Source organism: Uloborus diversus, chromosome 4 (genome assembly GCF_026930045.1).
Source record: "Uloborus diversus isolate 005 chromosome 4, Udiv.v.3.1, whole genome shotgun sequence".
Classification (NCBI taxonomy): Eukaryota; Metazoa; Arthropoda; class Arachnida; order Araneae; family Uloboridae; genus Uloborus; species Uloborus diversus.
The window spans coordinates 20,222,998-20,236,561 of record NC_072734.1 but is presented as its reverse complement, the minus strand read 5'-3'; the positions used below and the strand labels follow the sequence as shown (position 1 = coordinate 20,236,561).

Genomic DNA, 13,564 nt, shown 5'->3' with positions numbered 1-13,564 from the left:
TATGCCGTTGATGTGATTAAAAAATCAAAGTATTGCAATGTATTAGGTATGTAGGTACTTTGAAATGTGTCATTCGTATTTAAGGAATTTAATGCAAAATTCTCAAAATTCAGGCCATTTGCCAGAGCAGTAAAAATGAACTGACAGGCTTGAAATTTTACTCTGTAGTGTTATGTTAGGAGGTTAAAAAATTGCCGCACTAAGGCTTAAAGTTCAGTGGACTTGAAAATATTTTGTAAATTTTCTCTTTATTTGATGTTTTTCTAAAAATCTCGAAAATTCAAGTCTCTTGCCAGAGCGGAAGATATTAACTCAGAGTCACGAAATTTTGAACAGTAATTAGTGCAAGGGAGTCACAAATTTTCCGCACTAAGGCTAAATGCTCTGCCGAATTTCGATTTTTTTCAGCCCACCCTACTATCCACTTTTCCCGGCATTTTTCTTACTTTCCAGTAAAATAAATAAACAAATAAGTAAAACAAAACCAAAAATTTAAAAATAACAACGACGATAACTGTAAAATAAAATAAAAGAATAAGATAATTCTGTACCTCTGAGCCAGAACAACGTAAGTCGCATAATCGCTTCTTTATAGGAGAGATGGAAAACGTTTTTCTGGTGAATGCAAGGGATGAACGTGCGCTTTTTAAACATTGGTAAACAAGTACAATGTTTTTTTTTTTTTAATTTTTAGGATTACGTACGTTCGTATGGCTCGATGAGGATTTTAAATGCAATGCACTAATAAATGAAAAATCAAAATTTTTGGACTTACGCTAGTCTAACTCTGAGGTGCAGAATTGTCATTGTTTGTTACTTATATTAGTAATCCAGTTTTATTTAAAATTTCCAGGACAACTTGGACGATATCGACTGGGCTCGACAATATTCCTATGACCCTAGTGGTCCCCCCAGTGACCACACCCGTGGCGATAGCAAAGGCTATTTCATGAATCTGCTCTCGGCTCGTGCACCCAAGCCGCAAAGTGGCAGCAAAGCATGGCTCGTCAGCTCTCGTTTCCGACCTTCGGCTGTCCCGCGCTGCGTGTCCTTCCACTACTGGATGCAAGAAAGGCTCATCGATCCTCAGGGACTCAGCCTGGGTAGCCTGAGAGTCTTTGTGAGGCTCATGCTTCCAGGCAAACCTCTTATCCCCGTGTGGAGATTGCACAACCACCAGGGCGAGCGCTGGTTCCCAGCCCGGGCACCGATTCGCGCCCAGAGCGACAGCGACTTCGAGGTGGTTTTCGAAGGCACCTGGGGTGAAGGAAGGAGTGGTACCATAGCTCTGGACGATGTGGTTTTCTTCGATGGCGACTGCACCACGGAGCCTCTTGGAGCTGCTGCTGTGTCTGGAGAATGCTTCTTCGAAGAAGGGACTTGCGGATGGATCGCGCTGCCAGATCCTAAAGAAGATGATCCGTCGTCCACCACCACTGAACCAAAAGAGAATCCGATTAGCAGATGGAAGCTTGCTAAGTCTGATAACAAGCCAGCTGGTCTGTCCGACCACACTTTTCATTCTCCGACAGGTTATGTGTTCTTTGATGTATTTCATGCTCATGAGCCATTGAGGCCTATTCTCAGAAGTCCACTGCTTGAGCTAAGTACCGGTGGTGTTCGTTGCTTAGGATTCTGGTTCGTTGCATTTGGAAGAAGTGAAGCAACAGCCCTGGAAGTAAGTAAACCCTATGCAAATATCAAACATTTTATAAGTAACATAGGTAATAGTTATTTTTATTCTCTCGCAGTTAATTGCTTTTCTGTGTCTAATGATCAAGAAAAAGATAGAAAAAAAGCTAAGAGTACGTACAGTACAACCTCGTTTATACGGACTTACTGGGACCAAAGTCAATCCAGATAAACAGAAATGCGGATAATATGGATAAAAAGTAAAACACATTCGTAAATAAGCAGACTTATCTTTTATTACAGCAAAAAACGATGTTTTGTAACAAGCACTTTGTCACTTGCAGTTCAGATGCGTTGGTGTTGGACAAGCACACCAAATGCGCCATGTTGTTTAGAAGATTAGTATAATTTATTGCACTATTTATGAAGGAGCTGTACATTTAATCAAAATAAAGAACGAATATTTGACTTATTTATAGTTCCGTTCTTGCTACTATAACTTAAAACGGTTGTTTAAGTTAATATAATTTTTAACTCTACAAATTTGATCCAATAAATTGGAGATTCGGATAAACGGGGACCGGATATACGAAGTTCTACTGTACGTAACGATAAATTTGTGATCTGGTTTTTAAAAAAGAAACAACATTATCAAGTCCTTTTAAAGAAATCTTTCAAAAACTTTAATGCAAAGGAAATTCCCTGCTGATGACTGAGAAGCATTAACATTATAAATCACACTGTAGATAAAAACTTATGTTGGAAAAAAAAAATGTGACGATGGTATTCTTGAAAGATGCTATTTTGAGAATCTACTGATCGTGTTCTTGGAGCATCAGTTACGAACTTGATATTGACAATACAAGACAAGCCTGCTCACTACTAGTCGAGTGCCAATCACTAACCTTACTTGTATTTTTTAAGTTTAGCATCGTATTTGTAAGCATGTTTCGATGATCATTTAGATTTTAAAATTTCTTTAATGCCAGTTCAATCTGCAGGCTATTATTGTGGGTTTTTTTTACTTGTGTCGCAGACTGCTGAATGAAATTCTGCTGTTGGGGTAATGCAATGGAGACGTCAAGTCCCTGTCGCTTGTCTGCCACAGTCATCGTTCAGGCGTTAACAGGCAACATAAATTTACAAATGTCAGTCCGTGGCGACGTCACTATGTGACGTTACGGTGACGTTTTCACAACACTGCGAAGTGACAGGTCTTTAAATACTTGTTGCGACGACGTCTCAGTGAAGGGAGGATTCAACTTCTGATTTTGGAAAGTGTCATCTCCGGAAGGAGGTTTTAAGTCTGTTGCGAATTTTCAAAATATAAGTCCCCAACACGCAGCTTTACGCTATTTTTGGTCATTTGAAAAGGGATCATGACCCCTTGACAACCCCCTCTATTGATTCGCGCCTGATCTCAGTAAATTCACGCATTACATGTTACAAATGTCTCACCGTGGGAATCTAGTGAGATGTCACAGTTCTTTTATCTTGCACATGTGATCAGTGTGATGTTATGTAACTTTGCCGTAACATGTTGTGTTATTAGGGATTTTGCTGGCATAGCAGATCAGGATTAAATTAGATACAAATCACATAGTTAATCTCTAAAAAAGTAATACGAGTGAAGTATGCCTAAAACGATTAAGGACACAGTTTGAATTTCTGATGAATAATTCACACTAATGTTTTCGAGCGAAAATGAATGCACTAACTTTTTCCCCTTATCTTGCCAATTATATTTACAGTTACTTATTTCAGAACAAAGACATAGACTACCTACCACAGGGCTCTTCAACCACTGATTCAGTAGTCTAGCATCGGTCAGCGAAAAAGTTGAACCGGCTCATTTTTATCTGTTCGCTTTAAAAATTGTACCTGGGGCATTCCAAGGTATTTTTGACATTTATGTAGAGTCCGTAACGTGACCTTTTTTGCCATATTTTTTTAATTTACTGTTTGATTAGCATATTATTTTATTTTGATCTTTTCCTACCAACACATCAGCTCAAATTAAAATAATTTGCAAATCAAACGGTAAATTAAAAAGTTATGGCAAAAAAAGGTCACGTTACGGACTCTACATAATGTCAAAAATACCGTGGAATGCCCCACCTATGAAAAATAATACAGTATTGTGGCAATTAATTGGGAAATGTTACTGTAATTATTATTATTATTATTATTATTTTTATTTATTTATTTATTTATTTATTTTGCTTTATCGCACGTAAGCGAACGAATAAGCACACAAATTCAGCTCAGAGTTCAAATGACAGTTATTGTCAAACTAGTAGCTGTTTGTACGCATCAGATAAGCAGGCATACAAATTCTTCCTCTAAGCAGCTAGAAGTTGGCAGTGTTAGTTACTCGCTTGTTGTGGGAGTAATTAGGGTCATGGATATCAGCCCTCAAACACGTGCTAAAGTGATTGCATTTAGAAAAAACACTTCTAAAACGTTAGAAGAAATAGGGAAAATATGTGGAGTGAGTAAAGCAAGTGTCGTTAGGATATGGCAGCGGTTCAGGACAATAGGAAAGGCTGGGACCGACCGTATTGGAAAATGCGACAGAAAAAGATCAACTTCGGCTCGTGAACAAAAATTTACATCGAATGACTGTTATGACTTATGAATCCTCGATTAACTAGTTTTGATCTGTTTAAGTCCCATGGTGGCAGCTGATGTTGACATTGCACCTTCAACGGGGAGATACAGTCGATTCTCGACTGTATCTCCCTGAGGGATGCGTTCAAGGACCCCTCGCGTAAGTCGAAATTTCGCGTTGTGGAAAAGGGTTTGTATAAAAACTTTTATAAACATACTCGATTATTTTAGACACTTGTAAACACCTCCTCAAACTGTTAAAAACCATTTCTTAACTATACATTACTGTTTCTTACATAAAAAACCGAATTTTTATTTGTTTTTAAAAAAAAACCGTTTTATTCAACATAAAATATTGCTACGATGCAAAAAATCAATGATTAATGGGAAAGAAAGATAAAAAATAAACTAGTATGGTACGTTCAGTATGTAGTAAGAAAAACAAATACACTATAGTTGTACTGTACAGTAGATTGAATAATGATATTTGTATCTTAAAAAAGTGAAGATGATGATGATTTATGCTGCGTGATCAAACCGTTATTCTTATATATTGTTAAATACGCAATACAGTTGCTTCACTAGTTCTTTTATAACGTTTCCATCTATCCCTCTTCCTGGTTTCTTAAATTCTCAATACAAGAGCAGCTTCCATTTTCATAATTTTTGCATTTTGCTTAGATTCTACTCGATGAACTTTTACGGATTTCCTTTTCCTAACTTTCAATTGTACATACAGAAGATTCACTCATACCTAATTGTCGGGCTACCTTCGAGGCATTTTATGGATGTTCAAGCACGTAATCTTTAGCTTTTCTTTAATTGTCAGAAACTTTCTCTCTTTCTTTCTATCTTCACAAACTTTAGATAAATCAGCTCTCTTAGGTGTCATTATATTTCAGTAACTTTTACAATTAGAATGAAAGAAATAAAAGGGAAATGAGGAGTATTTATTTGTATAAGCGGTGTTCAGACTGGTACGGTACTAGTAACTTCCGCTCTCAGTGATGCTAAAGGGATGAAGGTCCATTCACGGGGGGGAAAAAAAGTTTCTAGTAGCCAATAAAAAAGCCGATACTTACACACCGCGATTCCTTTCGAAAATTTTCGTGTTGCGGGCGAGGAATTCACGTTAGGTCAAAAAAAAATCTTTACTGTTGAAAAAATCGTATTATAGCCATTTCGCGTATGTCGGGTCGCGTTGTAGCGGGAGTCGACTGTACAGGCTCTTGGAGCGTGAACGGAACGGTGTTTAGTTTAAAGTAATCAAAAAGTAATTAAAAATTAAAGTAAACTGATCGTCTAATTGAGTAGGATCAACTAGACGATGCCCGTCGCAAAAATCTTATCAGTTATTCTAAAGTTGCTCTACTAGATGTTTGTTTTTACTGCAAGAAGAGTGCCCTCGTAAGAAAGCTACACTTACAGTATTCTATTTAGATCGTAATATAAAATGGCAGACAGACGATATCCATTGCAAAAGGCTTATCAGTATTCATAAAAGTTGCACTACTAAATATTTGTTTCGACTGCAAAATGAGTGCCCTTGTAAGAAAGCTACATTTATAGTATGCTAGGTGCATCGTCGTATAAAAAGGCAGACAGATGATATCCATTGCAAAAAGCCTGTCATTATTCATAAAAGTGGCACTACTAGATGTTTATATTTACTGCAAGATGGGTGACTTTGTAAGAAAACTATATTTACAGTATTTTAGATTCGCTGTCGTATAAAAGTTCCAAATAATTATCAGTAATTATTTAAAAAGTTGTTTTGTTTTTGTTTTTGTTTTTGTATTTTTTCTGCAAGGGTAACTTTGTAAGAAAATTACATTTACAGTATCCCAGATTCCTCTTTGTATAAAATTAGAAAAAGCTAAACAGTAGTTCGAAAATTTTTGCTTCTAAATATGTATGTATTTTTACTGTAAGATGGGCGACCTTTTGAGAAAACTGCATTTACAGTATTCCTGATTCAGAATACAATTGCAAAAAGCTGATCAGTAATTCGAAAAATTGAGTTACTAGATGTTTATTTTTACTGCAAGATGGGTGACTTTGTAAGAAAACTACATTTACGGTATTCTAGAGGTCGAATAAAATTGCAAAAATCTTACCAGTAATTCAAAAAGTTGTACTAGATGTTTATATGTTTATTGCAAAAAGGTTGCATTTGCAAAAAAAAAAAGTATTAACCATATTCAAGGTTTATCTTAATTTTAATATATAAAAATCTTCTGCGCGGACGTTTGTCACCATAAGGCTTTTAAACGGCTGGACCGATTTTGATCAAATGTTTTGTGTGTAATTACGTTGTGGCGAGCATGGTTTCGAAGCGCGATGGACCGAATCGGAAACGTTTTTGTTAATTCATTAATTTAAACATTGGATGGTTATATCTCCTAAATGATTAATATTTATTTTAACCTATTGTTGAGCGAGAACTGAAATAAATATTTAACAAGTTGCCAAAGGACAATAAGAAAGCTAGCTCTGCTTTTTGTACTGAAATTTCCTACTGTGATATATGTCAATTGAGAACAGATAAAACGTAGAGAGAGAGAGAGAGTGAAGCCTTCGTTTCTCTTGAAAGCAACGATTTTAAATCCCGTGATATATTTTAAACTAAAGTACTAGAAGAAATCGGGTAAACGTGTTTTCTTTCGTCGTAGTTGAATCATGTGGCCGGATCGGTGCTTTAGGTTTTCTTAAGCAACATTTGTTTCTCTCCTCAAATCCAGCTGAGTTTCGGCACCAATGGTAAGTACACTTCAAGGATTATAAATCTAATCAGTGCATAATTAAGGGAAAAGATAGGGGAATTTAAAAGACGAAACAAATTTTATTTTAGTCCAACGGGGTAGCTCTGTACACAAAAGATCAGTGCAGTGGAAGATTTTTATCTTTAGTGGAAAGAACAAATTAAGCAATATATAAAAATCACCCAAGTACGCAAGGAAAGATAGCAAGTGAGACAAATGCTCAGCGAGAGAGCGGGATTTAAAAGTTTTCGTTCAAACGATCGGACCGCTAATCGGTCGGAAATTCACTTCGTTTTATGATCGATTGAATTACAGTAACGTGGTGGCTTGGCGACTTTGGCCATAAACAATAAAGTTACGTGAATATTTTTTTACATTTTAAAGCTACTGTTAATGTAGTTTATTGTAATTTTGTTTTATTTGGCGAAATAATTTAAAATACAAAGAATTGTTTTTGGTTTTTATAGAGCATTTAGTCTTTTAGTTGAAGAATGTTTATTTTACATCAGGACGGGAGAGGGATTTTCGCTAATCCAGGAAACTGTTTTTACTTTTATCATTTTTTAAACGATATCCTTTTGATTGTTTTATGCATTTTCAGCGGGCGGGATTCGCAACGGGATTTCCCGTTAGTTCTAGATGGGTAGTTAGTTTTTAACACTTAATATCTGAGGACGATTTTTATCCTTTGAGTATGATTGAAGGAACAAATCATACAATCTATGAAGAGCTTTCAAGTACGCGAGAATAAATCTATACTATTATTATAAAGAGAGAGCGATGATTTTTGTGTGTTTATATGTTCGAGGTAATCTTCGGAACCACTGCACCTGTTTGAAAAATTCCTTCACTATATGAAAGGTGCTTTCTTACTGACTGATATAGGTTATAATTCGAAAAAATCCGATAAATAATTCTTTTTTTTATTCCAATTTAGGCCCGAATTTCACATAAATTCCCGAATATGGGAGTGAAAAATTACTTGCACATATTAATACTATACATCGCTGAAAAGTGTAGAATTTTCCGCATTCTAAACAATTTGTTTCAATGTTCTAACTTAATTACGGCGGGAGTAATTTGCCTTTTTTAGCTCGAACTTTTTTTGGCTTAGCTGAAATTTAGGCACTACTTTCTTCATTAAATCTATCAATAAAAAGTGAAGGAATTGTCCCACAGTTTTCTTTTTGACACCATTGGAAAAAGCGACATTTTTTACTCCAGATACCTCTCGACCTTTGTTCGAAAAACTTAGCTTCTATCTTCAAAGGAAAAAAAATTACAAGTAAAGTTTTAAATCAAGTGCGAAAAATGTCATTTTGATTCAGGTTGTCAACCATTTTATTTTCGCGTTTCCACGGTTACGCTTTTTGAATCCATTGTTTCTTTCCTTATTTTGCATTTAATTTCTTAAACTTATTTTATTTCGTGTTTCCATGGTTACGCTTTTAAAATCCATCTTTCGCATTTTAATTTCTTAAAAGTATTTCAATATCTGTCGTCATTGTTTGGAAGGGTAATTTTGCACGATGTTTTTCTTTTTTTTTTCTTTTATTTAAGCTTGATTGTTTAATATATGTCACTTGAAGAATTTTTATTAACAATGTATGCCGGGCAGCGCAGCTCTTAATGTATAAAGATTTGAAAGCTACTGTTAAGCTTTGTGAGTACTGTTAAGCTATGTGATTTGAAAGCTATGTGAGTTTATACTTTTTTGTTTGTTTGGCGAAACATTTATTATTGCCAAAGAAAAAGCATCCGCTTCACTCGCAAAAAGGCTGGGTTCCGGTAGCGTGGTCGTTAGGCGCTGAGCAGTTCAGTCTAGGATTATTGTTTTAAAACACCTGTACGACATTTTCTTCGACACGATGATTTTTGAATGTTCCACGGGATGTTTTTTTTTTTTTTTTTCGTTAGCCGGAGGGATTATGATAGCGTGGTTGCTGGGCGAGTTTGGCGATAAATAATAGAGTTGCGGAATTATTTTTACATTTGAAAGAAATAATTTGATGTCTCTTTTTGTTTATTTGGCGAAATATTTTGAATTGCAGTAAGAACTGCTTCACTCGCTAAATAGAGTTTTACAGCAACTGTAAATCTAATTTAATGATTTGACGAAAAGTTTTAAATTCCAAAGAAACTTTAAAGGTTTTTTTTTTTTTGAAAAGGTGTGTTCGCATTTTATACAAAGAAAAATGATCATTTCTCATCAGAGGGGGAGGAGGCGTCAATTTTTTAAATTCAACGGACTTCCATTAAATTTTTAGCACGGACATCGCAGTTCGGGTACTGCTAGTCATCCTATGAAATGGTAAACTCGCCCAGGGATTCTTAACCACTAGTACAGCCGACCGGCAGTGATCTGTGAAAGAATATGACCGGGCGTTGGAGATCTGCTCGCGTAAAAAAATCCTCCTTATTCAAAAACATGAAAATCTTAACATTTGATACGATGCTTTTAATGTTATTTCGAAATTATTTTGCATACTTTTTTGTGATTTTCCTCAAACAGGTTTATGAATTTTCATAAAATAATTAAATGATTACTTATCCTTACATTTCGTTATTATTGCAAGTAAATCAAAACATAAATCTTTCTATAAACGTATGTAACAGTCACGTAACAGCTAATAATATTTTTTAAATAATAAAATCTAAAAAACAAGATTTTTTCAAAATTCATTTTACAAATTCTTTTGATCCGTGGGTCTAAAAAACAGTTAAGGAACGCTAATCTAAAACGTACAAAGCATAGGTGAAAATGAAAAGAGATGTTGGGAAAATTAGCATGCACAATAATGTAAAAAATAAATTACATTTTTTAAAAATTATTTTTTTGCGATAAGAACTCTTTAAATTAATAAAATTTTTTGATGCAGGTCATATACAAGAAGTACTAGAGCAGGGGTGTCCAACCTTTATGTACTTTAGGGCACCAGTCGAATGGTGGGAGTCACTCATTTTTTTCCAATGCGAGTTAATAGTTGGATAGTGATTAAACGAGTTTATGGACCCTCTTATTACAGCTACATAACTGTTTTTTCCCGGTAGCTCCAATTTCGTGTAATTCATCTTTCTCCATAATGTCTCTGGTTAAATTCAAATACGTTAACCAAAGAGGGTCAATTAGTTTCAAAATTAACATTATCCATTAGACTACATCCGGCCGTTAATTTCAAGTTTGATCTCGTATATTTCAGAAATGAGAATAGGTTTCGGACTCAATGTTCGCGCATACCTAAAGTTTTTAGAACCGTTTAAAAAAAGAGTTCAATATGCGCAACCTGTAGCAAGGTCTAAGAGATATGCTAGTCCGTTCCGTGTTCAACGTAGCGTATCCTCATTAGCTAGTGCAATTTCTGCTGAGATTCGAAATAGAAATTTCTTTAAATCTCCATTCTGGAGACCTCGCAACCCAGTAAATGGGTCTTCCTTTGCCAATCAAGTGACCAGGAAATGTGTTGTCCAACGCGTTTTTAACGATCAAGGCTCAGTGAAGAGAAGTTCCATGTCACACTGGAAGGTAATTTCATGCTGTTAAAAATATCCTGAAATTTGACGGTAAAAAGTACTGCCATCCGTGCTGCCAGTACTTTTTACCGTAAAATCATATTTTACAGTAAAATGTCGCGGTAAAAAGTACTGCCGTCCATGATGACAGTATCTTTTATCGCAACATCATATTTTACTGTAAAATCTACGGTAAGAAAAAAACAGAATGCTGTGGCTAGTTGGGCAACGAAAAAAGGACAAGATCCAAGTACCCGGGGTCCGAGTCTGGGATCCTTCCATTCGCAGACCGGTTCTCGAGCCCCTACACCAGTTGGTGCTTGACGTGATAATGGGGAGGGAGAATTGCACGTGTCGATCCATAAGTGACGTGGTGTGCCTATTAGCACTGTAATCGCTTACTTTTTCCGGTAAAATTTTCATATAAAATTTTCTGTAGTGTAAACATTCTATTTTACAGTAATATTTACCGTAAAATTTTCATAAATTTTTAACAGTGCAGGTTGTAGTTCTTCCACCCTTGTATGTGCAAATGCCTGTAATATGTCTAGATAAACAGTCGATGTTACTGTCGCATGTACGAAACAGTTATGAAGTTGACCTAGCAGCAAGTTTATTTCTGAACTGCTCTCAGTTTCTATGTTAAAATGAGGGTTCTCAAAACCTCAGATCCTTACATTGTATCAATTCTCATGAAAGTATGATTCATCCACAATAAGTATGCTGCAGGTTTTGCACATCTGCATCGGCGCATCTGTGCATCTGCGTTAAATGGCTACTAAAACTTAAATTGTGTGTGTGTGTGTGTGTTGACATTTATATCATCTTATAAGGTAACAGCACCAGTAACAGACAGTCGTAAGTTTGGATTTAAATAATAAGAATTTTAGACGGGTAAAACTGCAACCCATGAATATGGTGCAACCATCTGTTGTTTTTAGAGTGAATTTTATGAGCCAGTTGGTATTTACAAGGCAGTGGTGGAAAGTTATGAACAGCCACCACAAGGTCTGCCAGTGTTTCATATTCATTTGAATTTAATAAGGTTTTAGATCTCAAAATAAAGAACTTTTGCACATTTTGAATAGAAAAGGGGAATTCTGTCCATTACTCATCCTTTCCTTATCCTATCTGTTGCTGGGTGTCATCGCATTTGTTGGTGTCTCTTACTGGGGGGTCGAACTTTTTTTCGAAATTGAGCAAATAAAAATAGAATTAACTCTTTCAGAGGATCCAGAAACAGCCAACATTAGATGAGATGTAGTTACATGAGAAAAAAGGACTTTTAAAAGTCTAAATACATTAAAAGGCTCAGAAAATTGAGTTAACCTGAGAGTGATGTCTTAAGCATGTCTGTTACTGGTACCGTTATCTTACCCATATTAAGCAACTTACCTCAGCAGCTCACTTCTCATAATCAAGAAATCCCGTGTATTTTTACCAGATAAAAATTCGACACATGACACACAATATGATGCTCAATATCCTTTCCTGTTTTTTCTAGGTAGTTCTTTTAGATCTGAGTGACCCTGAGCTACCGAAACGAACGGTGATCTGGCGATTGGAGGCACGTAATTTTGCAAACGCAAGTCGTACCGAATGGAGTTATGCCCAAGTCAGTGTCGAGTCTCGCGGTGATTTTTTGCTTCAATTTGAAGGACATTCTTCTGACGGTGGGTTTGCCGTCGATGACCTCAGTTTCTATGATGGGACCTGCCACGCTAGACCCCCAGCAGCGGTTGGCAAAGGATAGAATTACGAGGAAATATTTCGAAAATTCATGAATTATTTGTAAGAGTCTTGATCATTAAAATACTGGAAACGTCTGATGTCTGATCATTTAACTACTTTTTTTTAAAACATACCAAATATAGGAGTTGAATGAATATATTTGAACTCGGTTAATACGAAATGTCAAAAATCCAGAAATGTGTTCGTATTAGCCGTTATTTGTAACAACCGTGAATGATTGATGCTCTGAAAACGAAGAAATGCTTACCTATATTTAAAAATTTACTACAATTACACATATTGTAATCTAATCATTAGTACATTCAGAAAAAAAAATCACTTATTTCTTACAAATGAATGCTTTTGGAAAATATTGAAAAAGGAAGATGATAATCGACAATCACAAAATGTAGTAATCCACGATGGAAGATGAACAGTTTTAAACGTGATCGTATTAAGAGAGTTCAATTGTACTCTTTGCTTGAAAAGTAAAATATAGCAACGTTTAACTGCACAAATTTGCAGATTACTGCAGGCACGTGTTTCAGCGTTACAAGGAACATCAGTCGAGGTCTTTCCATTCATAAGTTCTTTTGCATTGAAAAATGCGTTCATTTTTGTAACTCCGAAACACGTGTAAGCAGTAATCTGAAAGGTTGTCCCCTCACTTTTCAGAGTTTACAATTAATGATGAATTGAAAAATGTTTTTCTATTAGGGGGATTAATTTATTTCCTACAGTAAAAACTAAAATTTTCTAAATAAATGAACTTTTCTCATCTTTTTTCGTAAGAAGGGAACTTTAAAATTGGAAGGGGATGTTCTGCGGTGGCTATCCGTATCGATTTTCGATGTCGTAGTCCAAATTTTTAGAAATTATTAAATCCGTAATATTAAAAGGCAGTAATATAGTCCTATTTTGCAAAAAAAAAAAAAAAAAAAACAACTTCAGGGGGCCACGCTTCCTAACCCCTACATTTCTTTTGCCCCTCCCCCTTTTTTGGAGCACCAGCCGCCTATACGCACGCACACACACAGTGGTCAAGGGAGGTGGGGGGGGGGGTTCTGAATGTTCGTTACTGATGATGTAAAATGCTTTTCCATGTGGAAATGATGTTCAGCAACTTTTTTTTTTAATTTCATTTCATTTCAAAAACTTTTTTTTTTCTATTTCGTAATCGTTCTTTTGTAACAAAATCGTAAAAGTATAATTTTCATGGAATTTTCCTACACATTTAATGAAGAACAGTTAAAATGATCGTCTCTTTAGTGAAAGCATTTGGGCTCCTCTCGAAACAGAATCATTGCTACGCCACTGCA

The 13,564-nt window shown here is 35.6% G+C and overlaps 1 protein-coding gene across 1 annotated transcript in view; it reads left to right on the top strand.

The window, feature by feature from the left end:
• Positions 1-12,267, top strand: part of LOC129219928 (MAM and LDL-receptor class A domain-containing protein 1-like) — a 126,060-nt gene extending 113,793 nt beyond the window's left edge. Inside the window, 2 exon segments of the mRNA XM_054854245.1 lie at positions 854-1,678; positions 12,019-12,267. Coding sequence (XP_054710220.1) covers positions 854-1,678; positions 12,019-12,267 — 1,074 coding nt within the window.
• The last annotated feature ends 1,297 nt before the right edge of the window (positions 12,268-13,564 follow it).